Source organism: Coregonus clupeaformis, chromosome 18 (assembly GCF_020615455.1).
Source record: "Coregonus clupeaformis isolate EN_2021a chromosome 18, ASM2061545v1, whole genome shotgun sequence".
Lineage (NCBI taxonomy): Eukaryota > Metazoa > Chordata > Actinopteri > Salmoniformes > Salmonidae > Coregonus > Coregonus clupeaformis.
The window spans coordinates 41,284,691-41,305,342 of record NC_059209.1 but is presented as its reverse complement, the minus strand read 5'-3'; the positions used below and the strand labels follow the sequence as shown (position 1 = coordinate 41,305,342).

Sequence of the window (20,652 nt, the reverse complement as noted above, 5' to 3'; positions counted from 1 at the left end):
AGTGGGTAATAGCGTTGTGCCAGTAACAGAAAGGTCGCTGGTTCTAATCCCCGAGCCGACTAGGTGAAAAAAATCTGTCGATGTGCCCTTAAGCAAGGCACTTAACCCTAATTGCTCCTGTAAGAGCGTCTGCTAAATGACAAAAATGTCAATGTATTTTCTGTGGCTGGCTTATTCACTGGTCTCTAAATCACACAGCATGTCATCTTCTTCACAGTTCCTTGACAAGGCATAAACACCTCCTGTAACATCAGCAGCGTGTCAAAGATAGGAGGACACAGAGCCGAGCACTTCATCATACAAATCAGACAGAAAAAATACTCGATCATGGTTCAAGGAGAGAGCAACGCAGGAGATGTGAAACCTCTGGGAGAGGCCTTAGAGGAGGAGAGAGAAGCCAGAGCTGCTAAGCTACTATATAGACACTCTCTCAAATAGCTGCTGGGGCCACCAGTACCAACATGCACTTATTCCAGGTGGTGTACACATGTGTATATACAAATACTGTACACACATACACCGAGAGACAGAAGGTGAGAAAGAGGTGAACAGAGAAACGAAGAGGGTGATTTTGGAAGATACACAGAAAGTGAAAGAGAGAGGAAGAACCAGAAATGTCCCCCAGGTTAGGTTGTTGGTTAGAGGGAGGAAGAAAGAGAAATGTGAAAAAGGAGAGACACAGAGAGGAGGCAGAACAGGAGGGTGAGAACAGGAGGAACCAGAAATGTCCCCCAGGTTATGTTGTTGGTTAGAGGGAGTCGGCAGATGAAGGACAGAGCGGAAGGTATCAGCACACCCAACAAGAAATGAGCAGTTGGACTGATTTAGGACATCATGACACCTTAGACATCCATCACAAGCCCAAGGTGCTTTGGGACAGGCCATGATGTAACATACAGATACGGAGTCCTGATTTGTGACATGGAAAATGTACCAGTACACGTTTGTTGTGAGGATAAGGCAGAGTTATGTCCTGGTTCATAGTCTGTGTGTATGAGCCAACTCTAAGTCAAAGTCATGAGCCAACTCTAAGTCAAAGTCAGAGAGAGAGAGAGAGAGAGAGAGAGAGAAACAGAGAGCAAGAAAGAAAGACGCAGCCTCAAATGACTTTGGCTGGAAGTTGAAAGTGGAGCAGGGTGGCGGTTAAAGAGACGATAGCACTTAAAATACAGCTGCCACCGTGAAACCAATAAATGGAGAAAGTAGACGAGCAGGGCAGGGTTAACCTTTTAAACCCTATAGCTGAACAGAGCTAGCTTCTTTTGTACTGCTACTGTTGCTTGGCGGCAGGTGGGGCGGTAGGGCGGCCGGCACGGGGCTGGGAGGGGTCCTGTGTGTTCCGGGCACCTCCCGTCCCGTCCTGTCTGGGCCCCTCTTGGGGTTTCCAACAGAGACAAGCGCTGCCTGGATCCCTCAACCATGCCAAGCTCTCATTATAGTCTGAATGCAGCAGGACATAACTCCAACTCCAGCTCCAGCCTGCCTGGCCTGCTCTCTCACTTTCTCTGTCTCTGAGTTGAGAAGACAGTAGGTATAGGGTCCAGTATATCGGCTTGGGATCTTCATTTTCTGACTTAGTTGGTAAGCTACTGTATAGACATCATGAAGGTCAGACTAATATACTGTATAGACATCATGAAGGTCAGACTAAGATACTGTATAGACATCATGAAGGTCAGACTAAGATACTGTATAGACATCATGAAGGTCAGACTAAGCTACTGTATAGACATCATGAAGGTCAGATTAAGATACTGTATAGTCATCATGAACGTCAGACTAAGCTACTGTATAGACATCATGAAGGTCAGACTAAGATACTGTATAGACATCATGAACGTCAGACTAAGCTACTGTATAGACATCATGAAGGTCAGACTAAGATACTGTATAGACATCATGAAGGTCAGACTAAGATACTGTATAGTCATCATGAAGGTCAGATTAAGCTACTGTATAGTCATCATGAAGGTCAGACTAAGATACTGTATAGACATCATGAAGGTCAGACTAAGATACTGTATAGACATCATGAAGGTCAGACTAAGATACTGTATAGACATCATGAAGGTCAGACTAAGCTACTGTATAGACATCATGAAGGTCAGACTAAGCTACTGTATAGACATCATGAAGGTCAGACTAAGATACTGTATAGTCATCATGAAGGTCAGACTAAGATACTGTATAGACATCATGAAGGTCAGACTAAGCTACTGTATAGACATCATGAAGGTCAGACTAAGATACTGTATAGACATCATGAAGGTCAGACTAAGCTACTGTATAGACATCATGAAGGTCAGACTAAGATACTGTATAGACATCATGAAGGTCAGACTAAGATACTGTATAGACATCATGAAGGTCAGACTAAGATACTGTATAGTCATCATGAAGGTCAGACTAAGATACTGTATAGTCATCATGAAGGTCAGATTAAGCTACTGTATAGTCATCATGAAGGTCAGACTAAGATACTGTATAACCCAGGGGTACTCAACTCTTACCCTACGACAGGGTTCTTCAATTCCGGTCCTGGAGGGCCGAAACACTTCTGTTTTTTATTTCTACCTGGTAGTTAATTGCACTCACCTGGTGTCCCAGGTCTTAATTAGCCCCTGATTAGAAGGAGAGGATGAAAAACAGAGGTGTTTCGGCCCTCCAGGACCGGAATTGAAGAACCCTGCCCTACGATGTCCGGAGCCTGCTGGTTTTCTGTTCTACCTGATAATTAGTGCCACCTGGTGTTCCAGGTCTAAATCAGTCCCTAATTAGAGGGGAGAATGAACAAAAGAAGTGGAACTGGCTTCGAGATCCAGGGTTGAGTTTGAAGGGTGTAGGTTATCCACATCCAAAGAAATGACTCCCTCAATGTAGAAATATCATATCAACAACAGTGGTTGATATTTGATGCGGTATAATGTAATACAGAGCCCTAGATTCTCAGCTGTCTTTCTTTCCTGTCACTTTATTTCACGGGAAGTTTGAGTCTTTCCAAGGAGGAAGTGAGACGAAAGTCACATATTCTCTCTGGTTCTGGTTTGAAGACACTAGGAGTTCCATCTGGGACCGACGGACGCTGCCGCTAACACTGCCATGTCCCAGCCTGCCTCGGTTCTTGCCTCAGTCCCTGTCTCAGCCTCTGACTGACTGTCTCTGCCTCAGGCACTCTCCCTCTGCCTCTGGATCTGCCTCTTAACTCTGACTCTCCCTGTCCCCGTCTCAGCCTCTGTCCCTGCCTCTAACTCTCCCTAACTCAGCCTCTGTCCCTCTCTCTAACTCTGACTCTCCATCCCAGCCTCTTCCTCTAACTCTGACTCTCCCTGTCCCCAACTCTGACTCTGTCCCTGCCTCTACTTGTTCCTCCAGCTCCTCTCTCACACATGTTGCTGACAGCACAGCCCTGCTGCAGGGAAATCAGAGGCAGCTCTGCTCTGCTCAGGCCATGTGATGAGATGCAGGCGGCTTCCCTCGCTGGGCTAAAGGAACAGTCAACAGACAACTTGGCCTGGAGAGAGAAAATATGGAGTTGATAGGAGATACATATGGTGAGCAGATGCCTTCATTTCAACCTCCTCAGCACCAAGAGGCTTAATAAACAGGGAAAACCAATGGTGACACTGGTAACTGCAGGTATAATGCATTATTATGCAGTTATAATGCATTGTAAGACTTGTTATAAGCATATGACCCCCTTTATAATATTTTATTATCATCTCATAATGACTAAGGCCTGATCTGCATGGGAGGAGGAGCTACTGATCCTACTTCCTGGTTTGGGATGACATTTACTATAGGATGCACAAAGGGTTACTAGACCACCACCAGTCCCCATAGAGACACTTATATTTTTCCATGTCTGTCATGCCACTGCACTGACTGATTGATATTGTGCTGAATTAAAGTGTTGCTATGGGGACTGGTGGTGGTCTAGTAACCCTTTGTGCATCTTATAATAAATATCATCCGAAACCAGGAAGTAGGATCAGTAGCTCCTCCTCCCATGCAGATCAGGTCTTAGTCCAAAATGGCACCCTATTCACTACATAGTGTGCTACTTTAGACCAGGGCCCTGTGGTGGTGATGACTAATGATGATTCCATACAACTGTGTAAATATCGGTTGGCATGGCGATTGCAAACTGTCTGTCGCCTGGATCTTTCTTTCCACCTGGGAAAATCAGGCTGGGAGTTGGTAGTGGTGGGGGTTGTGGGGGTGGGGTGGTCATGCCATCATGGCACCGTGTCACGGTGTTAGCCATTGTCAACACTGCAGATGAAATGGAGCCGATGAAATGACACACTGCCACTTGTTTACACCACGGTTCGGAGTTACACGCCATCACATTCACATTCAGACAATGCCTCTTGTAGCAGGGTTCGATGTTATATACAAATTCATAACCCCACACCGTATTCAATGACAATGAAGACAACCATCGCAAACTAGTCAAAACTGCAAACCCAAAACATGAAGCGACAATGCCTTATAGCGACGTAGCTCTTCATTGTATAACAATGGCTCTGTCTACAGTAAACCCATTGTTTCACAACACTTCACACTAGTTGAAGTTGAGGAGGCAATGAGTATTTATTTATTTTTTATTTTTTATTTCACCTTTATTTAACCAGGTAAGCCAGTTGAGAACAAGTTCTCATTTACAACTGCGACCTGGCCAAGATAAAGCAAAGCAGTGCGATAAAAACAACAACACAGAGTTACATATGGGGTAAAACAAAACAAAGTCAAAAATACAACAGAAAAAAATATATATACAGTGTGTGCAAATGTAGCAAGTTATGGAGGTAAGGCAATATATATATATATTATATATTTAGAGTGTCCTAAATCCTACATTCTATGTTCTAATTCTATGTTCTACCTTCTAAAGTCAGTCAGCAGTCACAGGGGAGCTGCCCCGCTTGCAGAGAGAGAATAACCCATGCAGTTTGACTCGCTGACACAGAGGGTGATTTAAAGAGACATTGATTACCTCCCTATTATGTAGTCAAATTGCAGGCAATCAGGGGACTGGGAGCTGGACTGGCTGATGGGGAGGGAAGGAAAGGCTGAAGGTTCTGGCGTCCCGTCCACAGAGTCATCTCACTTCCCTATTAGCAGAGCAGAGCAATAAGCAAATTGATTTCATTTATTATTTTTGGCCCCTGGCGGCACATAACGTTTTTCTGCACTCTTCAGGCAGAGCTGAAGGGGTGTTCGCTTTGGGGAGCAGGGGAGTTGGTGGTGGTTGTGGTTATAGTACCTCGAGGTCTGGAGACCACTGTACATAAGAGGTAGAGTAGAGCAAGCCCCGAGGGGCCTATTCAAACCGCTGGAGCTGACTGTCTGGGCCTGCCTGCCTGCCCTGGCCGACTCAGCCCTCCAAACCTCTGGAAACCACCGCTCAGCTCAGACACATAGGCCTCCATTCACACTGACTGGGAGAAAGCTGAAGGTCAAGGCCTCCATTTACACTGACTGGGAGAAAGCTGAAGGTCAAGGCCTCCATTCACACTGACTGGGAGAAAGCTGAAGGTCAAGACCTCCATTCACACTGACTGAGAGAAACCTGAAGGTCAAGGCCTCCATTCACACTGACTGGGGGAAAGCTGAAGGTCAAGGCCTCCATTCACACTGACTGGGAGAAAGCTGAAGGTCAAGGCCTCCATTCACACTGACTGGGAGAAAGCTGAAGGTCAAGGCGTCCATTCACACTGACTGGGAGAAAGCTGAAGGTCAAGGCCTCCATTCACACTGACTGGGAGAAAGCTGAAGGCCCAAACACAGACAGTGGAGTGGCTACAGAGAGAGGGCACTGTGGCAAATGCACAACAGGGACAGTAGTGAAAGTATTTAGGAATGTTTATAACAAGTCTTACAATGCATTATAAGTGCATCGTAATGCATTAAACCTGTGGGTACATCTGCATTGCTTGTTCTTTGGGGTTTTAGGCTTGGTTTCTGTATAAGCACTTTGTGACATCTGCTGATGCAAAAAAGGGCTTTATAAATACATTTGATATGATCATGACAGAAACATAATTAGGCCTGGTGCACGCAACGCTTGTCCCATTGATGTACCTACATGAGTAGGGTTGAATGGCGGGAACCCGGTTACTGAGATTTACCGCCCAAAACCACTCCCTTTTCCCGGGATAAATAACTGTATGAAACCTTTAAATTATAATAAATTCTTTATATGAACAGCATCGTGTGAAATGGAACCGTTAAATGATATGCAATGTCTAAATCTGTCTTCTCTACGGCCTCTACATGATGAATCAATGCTCAGGGTGGGGACAGACAGCCCATCTCAGTATGGAGTGCAGTTCACAATGCATGTAGTGAAAGTATTTCACTTCATCATGGTAACTTATTTTCTTGTGACAGGTAGGTCTACATTTGCTGCAACATAGCCTATTCTACAGTAATATAAAGACCCAATGGCTTTCGGGGGTCACCTTGTTTCTTTTAAATTGTAAAGATTTGTATTTTTAATTGCAGCTGCAGAGTTTTTAAACAGCCTATCTCGAATATCATTGCTTTAAATCAGTGCACGCTCGAGCACTATCTCGCAGTCTCTCTCTCCATGAACTCCATTCAAATTGCATACACAATAGATAATCCTGTTCTAGATTGATATATAGGCCTATATATAGTTGTCCTAGCCTACCTCTTTCAGGTAATACATTCAATGCAGTATTAGCCTTATATTTAGCTAATTAATGATGGGTTATGCATAATACGCTAACTTATAGCCTCTGTCGCTTGGGCAATACGCAAGCACCTGTGCTCCGCTGTCCTCTCCTTAAAAAAACACTCCTTAGCTCTTGGAGTCCCATGCAGGAAAAGCTAGACTAGAATAGCTTGCTGGACAATTTATTTTAGCATTTCTTATACCAATAGACTATTCAAAAAGGGACGCAAGATCTTTTTTGATTAATGTTAAATATAGCAGCCAATAGAACTCACAGGTAGTTTGAAAGAAGAGCGAACGCCCGATGGCGGTAGGCTACAGCAGTTATTTATTCAGACCCATAACCATTCAGTCTTCGTGAAAAGAAGTGAAAGCCTTCTGCCTCTAATTCTAGTCCTATATTTTTCAAGGATGTCATTAGAATGAAGATACGGACAACAAAACATATTTAATGTAACTGTTGAAAGCGAGGAAGGAATGAAGCATCAATAGATAGAGAAAGAGGAGGTAGGCTAATAACATTAGGGAAAATATTATTAAAAAGGTGTATATGCTTCAGCCTACTAATTATAGAAATAGGCCCTATTAAATGTCAAAATGTAAATCTAATTCGCTAGCCTATACTTGTAACTTTGTAGGCCTCATGTGCTGCACTAGAATCACATGTTCTCTTCCTGCTTTATCATGGTTAGAACGAGGTGTGTAATTCCAGTCCATATAATACAGTATAATACAATACAGTACAGTAATAAAGTCCACACTCAAAAAGATTAGCCTACTGGAGCTAGTTTCATTTATTTACCCAAGAGAGCATATAGCTAGCTACATCTATGGGATTTTCTGTTTTTTCTGTTGTGCGTAATGTGCAGAAGCCTATATCATATACTGTATGTATTGGATAATGGCACAATCATTTGGTTTTTTGGGGGGCTTAGGTACATTACATTTCGTTAATATGGGGCTCATAAAATGTATTTAATATAGGGCTCTTCAGGCTCAGGTAGCATCAGGTTAGAATGTTCATGCTGATCAAAGCTTTAATCAAATCCAGACATTTATATGCTTTATAATGATTTAGAATGACACATAACAAATATAGTTTCAAATTCCATTACTTTTTCAATTAAAAAATACAATCACAGGGTTGCCATCTATTTTATTCAGAAAGATATACTAACAGCAACTAGTGAAAAAAAAAAAACTGTTTGGAAGTAGTGATTTTGTGTGTATTGGACAAACTGTCCCTCTTCTTTATATAGAAGGACAGAAAATAGGAGTGGTCAGAACACTATGTTAGCAAAGAAAGCAAATCTAAATAGATGTGGTTTTCAATGTAAAGCTGAGGTCTGACATTTCTGTGTGGTTAGCAAGCCAAGCCAAATGGCCAACCAACGCTTAGTGTATAAACAGCCAAACAGGATCCATTTCTGTGCTAAATATCCTCTCTCTTTTGATCCTGACTTTCTCCCGCAACATGCTACTTTCATTGTAAAATATGACAACTGGTTGCCATTTTTATGAAAATACACTTGTGAATGCACACGCGGACACACACACACGCACACGCGCACACTTCAATCAAGTTCTCCTCAGGAAAGCATTTACTCTCCTGTGGCTCTGTATTGTAATTTCACAGTATGCGTTAGAAAGCAGTACACGTCTTACTGACAGACGTCATTATAGATTCCTGTGACGATCCTAACAGGACCCAGATATGGTACAGCCTATATGAAGATGAATGTGCAAACAACTCACCCTGTTACTTCATTAAACATGTAGGTCAGCACAAAAAGAGTCATTATTGAATCATCTTCTCTGCCTAATCATGGTCATATGTACTGTAGCCGTGCTAATCACCACTAGGTTGAGGCCTAAGGTTTATTACTACACTATGAAATAATCCTATAGGTTTTGATCAATGTTAAAATATTATAAGTAGTAGTCTGTCATGTTGTTTTCTTTAATATAATGAACATTCATTCTATTCCACAATTACAAAAAAAAAAAGCACTGCCTCCTCCCACTCCAGACATTGAACAGAGTGTGATGGTCTCAGTCACTCCATTCGTTACCCAGGCCACACTTCAGCGGGCTTTTAGGCCAAGCTTGACAATTATCCCCACTAGCACTGGCCTTTTCAAACTTCATACAGTCACTGCATATTCGCCAGTTAACAAATTCAACTTTTATTTAGAAGATAACTGGTTCAGAGAAAGTTTCCTTCTCCCGGTATAGCTTTCAAAATCAGCACCGAGAGTAATAGACCACATTGCCCCGTTTTCATGTAGGCTAGAGCAGGGTTGGAGGGGGCCGTGGCATGGGCTAACATCACACGGCGTCAGGCTTGGACAGCCATCAAAGGCTTTAGTACACTTACCCGATGGTGCTTACGGGAAATGATTACGCACATGGTTAGTGAAGTAGCTGTGGACTCTAGAACAACCATACCTAAACTAAGTAGGTACTGGCTACACTAAAATGGTATATCCTTGTTATTCCAGAACGCTCAACATTCTACAAGTGAATGCCCCGGGATAGTTTGTAGCATTTTTATGTTGTTACAAAATATCCGCACACAATCACTAGCCTAGTCCTGCTTCAAAGACATTGTCTGTGTGGAAGATTGATACAACGTAACTTCACAGAGAGACTGGACCGTATCTGTACAGAGTTGTTTGAGTTCCATTGGTTGAACTGACGAAACTAATAAGTCAATTATGAAAACAAACAATCTTCCACCAACTAATTTGAGCCTGAAATGATCTATGTCACCTGAATCAAATCATGTAACGTTATTGGACATAAAGTTTCATGATTAGTTCCAGACAATATTTGATGGAGCTGTGACCAACTAACCATGATCTCTATCAAGTGTAACTCTGATCAGGTCATGATGATGTCGTAGTAAATATATTATGTTATAGCTTGGTCTGGCTAAAATTTTGTGCATGACCCATCTTGTGTTGGGCCTTCGGATTTAATACAATGGACAAAGACTTCTATCTTGTCGGCCTTGTCAGCAGGTGGCTAAGAACAACACCCACGCCATAGGTCTCTCAGTCCTTCCAACTCACGAGTTCTCCCATGACACACACAAACACAAACACACACACACACACACACATTATTACTGATAACACACGCACACACAAAATCCCCTCTTTCGGCTGAACATTTTCCCAAAACACACACACACACACACACACATTATTACACACACACACATTATTACTGATAACACACGCACACACAAAATCCCTTCTTTTAGGCTGAACATCTGAAGACAGACAACCCGACTCAGAGCCAATGCAATGGAAGTGACCTCGCCCAACTCATCAGGACCAATCAGAAGATCAGAACTCCTAGAATCAACCTACTTTATTTTATTGTATAAAATGTCAGCACACAATGTTTAGGGCGCGCTCTCAGATATCTCCCTACGAGATTGACGGACGGGTCCGTGCACGCTATTTACAGATATCTTTACCTCTGAATAAACTGCCTTATATTATACAATTATCCACCGTGTCCGAAAGTCTCTACTTGGTCTCCGTTCTCCAGTAAACTTGTTTTATCAACAATGAACAACTCGTATGCTTTTCCTGGGTAATAACTATATTAAAAAACATTATCCAAAAAAAAAAAAAAGGTTATTGAATGGATATGCCATGGCAGATTGGGGTTAAATGTGAGCTTTTATCCAGAAAAGTGCACTGTTAAAAAAATAAAAAAATAAAAGGTTATTGAATGGATATGCCATTGCAGATTGGGGTTAAATGTGAGCTTTTATCCAGAAAAGTGCACTGTGAATGAGTTCCACAAGATAGAAGCCATCTTGTAACCACACATGCTAGTACCAATCTCTCTCTCTCTCTCTCTCTCTCTCTCTCACACACACACACACACACACACACACAGTAAAGCTACAACTCACAAAGTTTTAGAGTAGAGCAAGAAAGTAGGATGAAAGCCCAGGCTCTGCCGAAAAGCATGCCGAGCTGCGGCAACATATTGGACATGTCATCCCCACAACTGAACTGAGTTTTACATACTTGTACAATCTCGCCCTCCGCGCTGATAGTTGCCCCTGCCTTTGAGAATCGTCCTTGCAACCCCGTCGTGTATGTAGTATAATCTCCATTTGGACTGGACTCAAACAGCACTACTTCCACAAAAGCCGTATCCTTGGTGAAAACCGTTCCAATAGAAGTGGTGACCACGATGATCACCAAGACCACAGAATCGGCTACACACTCTAATCTTCTCCTTGGTAAAATCATCATCTTGCCGGTTGGATATGCGCAGATCGGAACATAATTTCCAAGGGTGATTAGGTGATGGTGCTGAAATTGAATCTGAAGCGAGATCGATGCGTCAAAAGAGCGCCGTGTTTTCGCAACTGTGCAACGAAAGCTGTGCGTGTTTATTTCACCATTGCAGCCTTGTCAATTACATTGCTTGCTTCTTAACGCTCCCTCTCTTTTCGCCTCCCTCCCTCTCTCTCTATTTCTCACTCACCCCTCTCTCTCTCCAGCGCTACAAAGCCGATCTCCCTTTGATCTCCAAACACGTGATTTTTTGTGTGTTTTTTTTCAACCAAAAGGGTTATCCCCACCCACCAATGTTCCTGACCCTCTACTTTCCACTCCCTACTCTCAAGTGCCAGCACTCTGTTAAGGACGCACGGCGCATTCACTTGGGCTTTAGGCGGTATAAATCGAGAAGTAGGCTATACCTCGAATTGAAGCCAGGTAGCCAATCATTCTATCAAAAGTGGTACATTTGGGCAGATATAGCCTAATAGAGGTTTGCTTTAGCTATGGACGTGAGATGTAATAGCCAACATGGTTAAGCTATTCATAAACACTGTTAGGTTGTGTCTTGTTGAAGGGGTGATTCGCTCTTGACTGGCTATCGAAACTCCTTGCTTTCGCCAAACGCGACGCCACAGTTTAGGAAAGATTCGCTCAGGATCGAAGCTCTTGAAGATAGGAACGACCTTAAAAGAACCAGTACCCTAGTCAAAACACTTCATTATTTAACCCGGCTATTTTTTCTATCTCCAATCCGATATGTTTACCTCTCGGTTAGAACTGTATCTATTTGTGTCACCGGGCATTACATTAATGATCCATCTGCCCGTATTGTGAGATAAAGAAATTACAAAGTAGCCTGTTGTTTCCGGTGGGTTTTTGTTGTGAGGAATGGATGCAGCATGCTGGGTGTGGATGTTAGTATTTAATAAACAAAAAGCACAACTTAAGCCTACACTTTATGAATAAGCCTTTACAAATTCTTATAAATGTTTAAATGTTTTGATAAATTATTTTAAAAAAGTATTAATGCTAAGGATTATCATGCTAAATGTTTATACATGTTTACAAATAAAGAAATACACTGAGTTTACAAAACATTAGGAACAGGGATGCTGGTCCATGTTGACTCCAATGCTTCCCACAGTTGTGTCAAGTTGGCTGGATGTCCTTTGGGTGGTGACCATTCTTGATACACACGGGAAACTGTTGAGCGTGAAACATCCAACAGTGTTGCAGTTCTTGACACACTCAAACCAGTGCGTCTGGCATCTACTACCATACCCCGTTCAAAGGCACTTAAATCATTTGTCTTGCCCATTCACAAGTGGATTTAACAAGTGACATCAATAAGGGATAATAGCTTTCACCTGGATTCACCTGGTCAGTCTGTCATGGAAAGAGCAGGTATTCCTATCCTAATGTTTTGTACACTCAGTGTACGTAGTCTATTTATTAACGATTTACAAATAGTTTATTAATGCTAATTTCATGAAAAGTATTATAAAGTGTTAGGTATTTCACAAACTGGTGCGTTTCAATTAGCTTGTGCAGTAAACTGTTAAACAAACATTTTGTTATTTTGGCTTTATTAACGTAATGTGCATTACAAGTTCACAAATCCCCATGTTGTCAGTCTTTGGTCTAGCTGCATTCCTCTCATCTTCAAAGGGTTCTTAACCTCATTTATAAGACTGACACATGACAGGCTAATTACACATCATTTCAGTAATTCTGAGAAACAGCTGTCACAGGTGTTTAAAGCATCTTAACAGTCATTTGCAACTGAAATAGATGATTCTCTCTGTGTGTGTGTGTGTGTGTGTGTGTGTGTGTGTGTATGAGCGTGTTATTTGCAACATAAATACATAATCATTGGTTTGGTGCAGGAGAGATTTATGCACAATATTAAGAATGTAAAGGGTTTCGAGTTTTGCATAAAATGTTGTACACACTATTAACAATTGACGTGAGAAAAATATTGAAAACCATAACATATATATAACAACTATTACACAAAAATGGGTAGAGGCAAAGCATAAATAGGGAGTATTTAGTCAACAGTCAACAGTCAACCAGTCTGACAGAGAAGATTTGAATTAAAGAGTATTTTAAAATGACAAAGATATTTCTGTGAACAATATACACTGAGTGTACAAAACATTATTCGTCAGAGCATGGACTCTACAAGGTGTCGAAAACGTTCCACAGGGATGCTGGCCCATGTTGACTCCAATGCTTCCCACAATTGTGTCAAGTTGGCTGGATGTCCTTTTGGTGGTGGACCATTCTTGATAAACACGGGAAACTGTTGAGAGTGAAAAACCCAGCAGCGTTGCAGTTCTTGACACACTCAAACCAGTGCGCCTGACACCTACTATCATACCCTGTTGAAAGGCACTTCAATCTTTTATCTTGCCCATTCACTCGCTGAATGGCACACATACACAATCCATTTCTCAATAGTCTCAAGACTTAAAAATCCTTATTCCCCTTCATCTACACTGATTGAAGTGGATTCAACAAGTGACATCAATAAAGGATCATAGCTTTCACCTGGATTCGCCTGGTCAGTCTATATAATGGAAAGAGCAGGTGTTTCTAATGTTTTGTACACACATTGTATAATGGTGTTAACACAGAGGACCAGTAATTATCTGGTGTCTTGAATCCTTTATCCAGATAGACTTTGAGAGAGAGAGGTGTTTGTTTGTGTGCTACATGGGGCATGGCAGTGCCTGGGTGCTGGAGATACAAACACACAGAGAGAAGAGAAAATAGAGACAGAGAGAGACAGAGAGAGAGAGAGAGAGAGAGAGAGAGACAGAGAGAGAGAGAGAGAGAGAGAGAGAGAGACAGAGAGAGAGACAGAGAGAGAGAGAGAGAGAGAGAGAGAGAGAGAGAGAGACAGAGAGAGAGACAGAGAGAGAGAGAGAGATAGGTGTTTGTTTGTGTGCAATATGAGGCATGACAGTGACTGGGTGCAGGAAACACAGCCTGGGTCACAAAATAACACCCTATTCACTGGTCAAAGGTAGGACACTATCTAGGTAATAGGGTTCCATTTGGAACACAGAGAGGCTTGTTTTAAAACAGACAGATATCGTATGTATAATTTCAGTGTCTGAATCAGAGGAGTACTGTGCAGCATTGTGTTTTTTTCATTAAACAAAATAGAGGCCTACAAAGGTTACACTACTTATAACATAAAGATATTTACACATAAACCAAAGTCGTCGTTAGCTATTTTGTAGTACATCTGAAGTGGTCAAAATCACTTAATTATGAAATATTTATCTTCGTTCGAGAGCCCCTCAAAATATTTATATGATCTTTAAAGGAGGTTTAGCAGCATCCATCCACTACATGGATGGTCTGTGTCGATACAGTGTTTGAAGTGTTTCCCTCATATAAGTATTTGTGAAGACTGTTTTGATATACTCTGTCTGTCATGGATTGTATACATAACTGAAGTTATGGGAAATGTTCTCCTAAACAATACAGACGATGTAGGTAGCATGATCATTTTTGACAAGCTACCAATGATGCCATCAGATCACAACATTATCAATGAAAGAGTAGACAAGGGGAACTTGTTTTGTCAATAGAGATCGCTACTCATAAGGGTGGATTGGAGTTTTTATATCAAGCCTGCCCTCAGCTGGTTAGAAAAAAACCTGCAAGCACAATAAAATGAGCCCTTGGTTGCGCACAATAATCTCTCCTTCTCACTGAAGTGTGCACTTGTTCACCACTCCCCACAAATGTAAAAGCATTGGAATAGAGTTGGAATGGGCTAGTTTCCATATCTATACCAGTCATTTCCTTTCAAATCAATGAAGGGAAGTGAACAAGTGCACACTTAAGGAGAAAGGAAGCGCCTTTCCCCCTCAAGAGACTGAAAATATTTGACATGGGTCCCCAGATCCTCAAAAAGTTATACAGCTGCACCATCGAGAGCATCCTGACCGGTTGCATCACCGCCTGGTATGACAACTGCTCGGCATCTGACCGTAAGGAGCTACAGAGGGTGGTGCTTATGGCCCAGTACATCACTGGGCCAAGCTTCCTGCCATCCAGGACCTATATACTAGGCGGTGTCAGAGGAAGGCCCAAAACATTGTCAAAGACTCCAGTCACCCAAGTCATAGACTGTTCTCTCTGCTATCGCACGGCAAGCGGTACCGGAGCGCCAAGTCTAGGTTCAAAAGGCTCCTTAACAGCTTCTACCCCCAAGCCATAAGACTGCTGAACAATCAATCAAATGGCCACCCGGACTGTTTACATTGACCCCCTTTGTTTTTACACTGCCGCTACTCACTGTTTATTATCTATGTATAGTCACTTTACCCCTACCTACATGTACAAATTACCTCGACTAACCTGTACCCCCGCACATTGACTCGGTACCGGTACTTCCTGTATATAACCTCGTTATTGTTATTGTATTGTGTTTTTTTTTTTTTTTTTTACTTTAGTTTATTTAGTAAATATTTTCTTAACTCTATTTTCTTAAAACTGCATTGTTGGTTAAGGGCTTGTAAGTAAGCATTTCACGTTGAGGTCTACCTAAACCTGCTGTATTCGACGCATGTGACAAATACAATTTGATTTGATTTGATTTGAGGAACTATTATTGGAATGCACCCCTAAACTAATCCCCTAGGAAGTGAAGCTGAACAACTGTTATATAAAACCAATATGGCAGCTGCTCTAACATACTTTATACCTATCCAATCATGTCAGATCTACACAAGTGCTTCTTCTTCTTCTTCTTCTTCTTCTTCTTCTTCTTCTTCTTCTTCTTCTTCTTCTTCTTCTGTCCTCTCTCTCTCCATGGGCTGTGCTTGGGAATAAACTCCCCCTGCACCCTAACAGGAATCAGCTGGATCCTCCAATCAGCTCAGCTAACTGTGTTTACTGCAAATGTCACTGTCAGGAGAGATGGTTGGGTTGGTCGCTTAGAAACACTTGGCAGTCTATGGCCATGGTATATTTTACTAGCGCCACCCCGACCTATGGGCGGTAAATCATTGAATCTGATTCATTTGATTCAATGCAATTAAATCTTTGAGGACTGCAACCATAGAAATACAATTTATTTATGCTTATTAATAGGCCATTGTCAACTTCCCATCTATGGTTATTTTGCTCACAGCTGATTGCTCACTGTCAACCTGTTTACATATTAATACAACTTGGGTCATGTAAATTTATAAAAAGGTCCAGCTTGTTTCCATTGATCATCCTTGAGATGTTTCTACAACTTGATTGGAGTCCACCTGTGGTAAATTAAATTGATTGGACATGATTTGGAAAGGCACACACCTGTCTATATAAGGTCCCACGGTTGACAGTGCATGTCAGAGCAAAAACCAAGCCATGAGGTCAAAGGGATTGTCCGTAGAGCTCCGAGACAGGATTGTGTCGAGGCACAGATCTGGGGAAGGGTACCAAAAATGTCTGCAGCATTGAAGGTCCCCAAGAACACAGTGGCCTCCATCATTCTTAAATGGAAGAAGTTTGGAACCACCAAGACTCTTCCTAGAGCTTGCTGCCCGGCCAAACTGAGCAATCGGGGGAGAAGGGCCTTGCTCAGGAAGGTGACCAAGAACCTGATGGTCACTCTGACAGAGCTCTAGAGTTCCTCTGTGGAGATGCGAGAACCATCCAGAAGGACAACCATTTCTGCAGCACTCCACCAATTAGGCCTTTATGGTAGATGGGCCTGACGGAAGCCACTCCTCAATAAAAGGCACATGACGGCCCGCTTGGAGTTTGCCAAAAGGCACCTAAAGACTCTCAGACCATGAGAAACAAGATTCTCTGGTCTGATGAAACCAAGATTGAACTCTTTGGCCTGAATGCCAAGCGTCACATCTGGAGGAAACCTGGCACCATCCCTACGGTGAAGCATGGTGGCAGCATCATCATGCTGTGGGGATATTTTTTAGCGGCAGGGACTGGGAGACTAGTCAGGATCGAGGGAAAGATGAATGGAGCAAAGTACAGAGAGATCCTTGATGAAAACCTGCTCCAGAGCGCTCAGGACCAAAGACTGGGGCTAAGGTTCACCTTCCAACAGGACAACGACCCTAAGCACACAGCCAAGACAAGGCAGGTGTGGTTCAGGGAGAGAGAGAGATGGTGTGTGGTTCAGGGAGAGAGATGGTGTGTGGTTCAGGTAGAGAGAAAGATGGTGTGTGGTTCAGGTAGAGAGAGAGATGGGGGGGCTTTTACTCTCTCAGCTCTAGCTCTGCGTTGTATCTTTAAATGCATTTCACTTTTCAAACAATTCATAACCAAATATTTGAGATTTTGAAGTATTAAGCATTTTGAGATGGATCTGCCCCGGGGTGAACACTGACTTTGAAGTGTAGATTAAGGGGAGTTATTTCAATAGGCCCTAATTCCATAGTGAACACACACACTCACACACACACACACACTCACACACACACACACACACTCACACACACACACACACACGCTGTGGGACTAAAGTTGAAACTGTCTGGGGGGATGGTAGGAGGGAAGTGGAGTCTTCACTGTGTGTGTGTGTGTGTGTGTGTGTCACGATCGTCTAGAACAGGAGACCAATGCGCAGCGTTGCGAGTGAACATAGTATATTTATTAAATACTCACACGAGCAAAACAAACAAACAACGAATCCGTGACGTCTGTGGTACAACACGCACACACCGAACAAAATCCCACAACCCGAAAGGAAAACAGATAGATTAAATATGGTCTCTAATCAGAGACAAACAGCCGACAGCTGACAATTCGTTTGCCTCTGATTGGGAGTCACACCGGCAAACATAGAAAATAAACCACCTAGAACACCCACCAGAGAAACCGAAACACACAGAATGAACACACCCTGGTTCAACATAATGAGTCCCCGAACCAGGGTGTGACAGTACCCCCTAAAGGCGCGGACTGTGACCGCGCCTAAATACGAAACAAAACAGGGAGGGCTGGGTGGGCATTCTTCCTCGGGCTCCGGCTCCGGGCTTGATCCCCACTTCCTCTCCAACCCCCAAAGTACTCCTGGTCCTGTCCAGCCGCTGGCCGGAGCCGGACTGACGACACGCGCCCTGGCTTGGTGCGTGGAGCAGGAATGGACCGGAATGGGCTGGCGCACGCACACCACTGACTTGGTGCGGAGAGCAGGGACGAGCCGACAGGGCTGACGAGACGCACCACAGACTTGGTGCGGGAAGCTGGCGATGGGCCGGACTGCTGACGCCGCACCGTATCCGGTGCGAGTGGCCGAACAGGCCGGGTCGGCTGGCGACGCGCACCCATCCCTGTGGCAGTGCCGGAACCCAGGCCGGGTCGGGCTGGCGACGCCGCACCGTATCCCTGGTGCGAGTGGCCGAACAGGCCGGTCGGGCTGGCGACGCGCATCGGATCCTTGGTGCGAGTGGCCGGAACAGGCCGGGTCGGGCTGGCACACGCCACCGTATCCCTGGTGCGAGTGGCGGAACAGGCCGGGTCGGGCTGGCGACGCGCACCGTATCCTTGGTGCGGGGAGCAGGCACAGGCCGGGCTGGGCTGGGGACGCGCACCACAGGCTCCATGCGAGGAACAGGAACAGACAGGACCGCACTGAGGACACACCCCCGGCCCTACACGGGATCAGGAACGGGCCGGACCGGACTGGTAACACACCCCAGTACCCTTGGCCGTGCCTCTACACCTTCCTTCCCCTTCGTGACCAGTGGCCCCCTTAACCTGGCGGCCCTATCTGCCAACCTCCTGCACTCCTCCAACCCGTACACCTGCTGCCCCGACGTCGTGAGCCCCCCCCTAAAAATTTTCTGGGGGTCTCTCCTCCCCGCGGACCAGGCCTCCATCATTCTCGCCCAATTCTCGCTCCTCTGTTTCCAATTATCGCCCTTCAGCTCCTGGACACGCTGCTTGGTCTGGTCTTGGTGGGATTTTCTGTCACGATCGTCTAGAACAGGAGACCAATGCGCAGCGTTGCGAGTGAACATAGTATATTTATTAAATACTCACACGAGCAAAACAAACAAACAACGAATCCGTGACGTCTGTGGTACAACACGCACACACACCAACAAAATCCCACAACCCAAGGAAAACAGATAGATTAAATATGGCTCCCAATCAGAGACAAACAGCCGACAGCTGACACTCGTTTGCCTCTGATTGGGAGTCACACCGGCAAACATAGAAAATAAACCACCTAGAACACCCACCAGAGAAACCGAAAACATAGAATGAACACACCCTGGTTCAACATAATGAGTCCCCGAACCAGGGTGTGACAGTGTGTGTGTGTGTGTGTGTGTGTGTGTGTGTGTGTGTGTGTGTGTGTGTGTGTGTTCACAACAAACAGCAAGATAAAGTCAATGGGAAATATTTGCAACCTTATACCAGAATTACCTTTTTTCTAATTCCCCTGGTAAGTCTTTCTTCCTTTCCTGAGGTAACTTGAAGTGACAAGTAATCAGACATTATTGGATCCATTCACGCAATGTAGCACATTGAACATGATTCAAATCTGGCCTCATTCGGTCTTCACTGTGTCAGTCAGGTCTGCAGAGCTCTTTGTACTTATAACACCAAGAGGCTACTTAATAAGCTACTACTTTCTTGATTTGGACACAGACAACCGGCCAGTTACAGGGATTTGGACACAGACAACTGACCAATTACAGGGATTTGGACACAGACAACCAACCAGTTACAGGGATTTGGACACAGACAACTGACCAATTACAGGGATTTGGACACAGACAACTGACCAGTTACAGGGATTTGGACACAGACAACTGACCAGTTACAGGGATTTGGACACAGACAACTGACCAGTTACAGGGATTTGGACACAGACAACTGACCAGTTACAGGGATTTGGACACAGACAACTGACCAGTTACAGGGATTTGGACACAGACAACTGACCAGTTACAGGGATTTGGACACAGACAACTGACCAATTACAGGGATTTGGACACAGACAACTGACCAGTTACAGGGATTTGGACACAGACAACTGACCAGTTACAGGGATTTGGACACAGACAACTGACCAGTTACAGGGATTTGGACACAGACAACTGACCAGTTACAGGGATTTGGACACAGACAACTGACCAATTACAGGGATTTGGACACAGACAACTGACCAGTTACAGGGATTTGGACACAGACAACTGACCAGTTACAGGGATTTGGACACAGACAACTGACCAGTTACAGGGATTTGGACACAGACAACTGACCAATTACAGGGATTTGGACACAGACAACTGACCAGTTACAGGGATTTGGACACAGACAACTGACCAGTTACAGGGATTTGGACACAGACAACTGACCAGTTACAGGGATTTGGACACAGACAACTGACCAGTTACAGGGATTTGGGAACTGCACTACTACAGTTAAAAGGATTGGGGAGATTTCCTTACTCACCAAGAGTGTCAGAGGAATCCCAGGGAGCGAGGGAGGGAGCAAGGGAGGAAGGGGCCAGCCAGACCAGACAGACCTATAGGCTCTGGACCAATGAACACCACACTCCTCCCCTTTCTTCCACTGCCAGAGTAAACACTAAATTAATACCAGCAACATTTAGTTGTTTCCAACTGTGTGCTGGTGGTAATG

At 43.9% G+C, this 20,652-nt stretch overlaps 1 protein-coding gene across 1 annotated transcript in view; it reads right to left on the bottom strand.

The window, feature by feature from the left end:
• The window catches only part of LOC121530792 (E3 ubiquitin-protein ligase znrf3-like), a 140,155-nt gene extending 128,927 nt beyond the window's left edge, over positions 1-11,228 (bottom strand). Inside the window, exon 1 of the mRNA XM_041836028.2 lies at positions 10,753-11,228. Coding sequence (XP_041691962.1) covers positions 10,753-10,983 — 231 coding nt within the window. The 5' untranslated portion in view covers positions 10,984-11,228. The remainder of the gene's footprint in view (positions 1-10,752) is intronic.
• Positions 11,229-20,652: the final 9,424 nt, after the last annotated feature.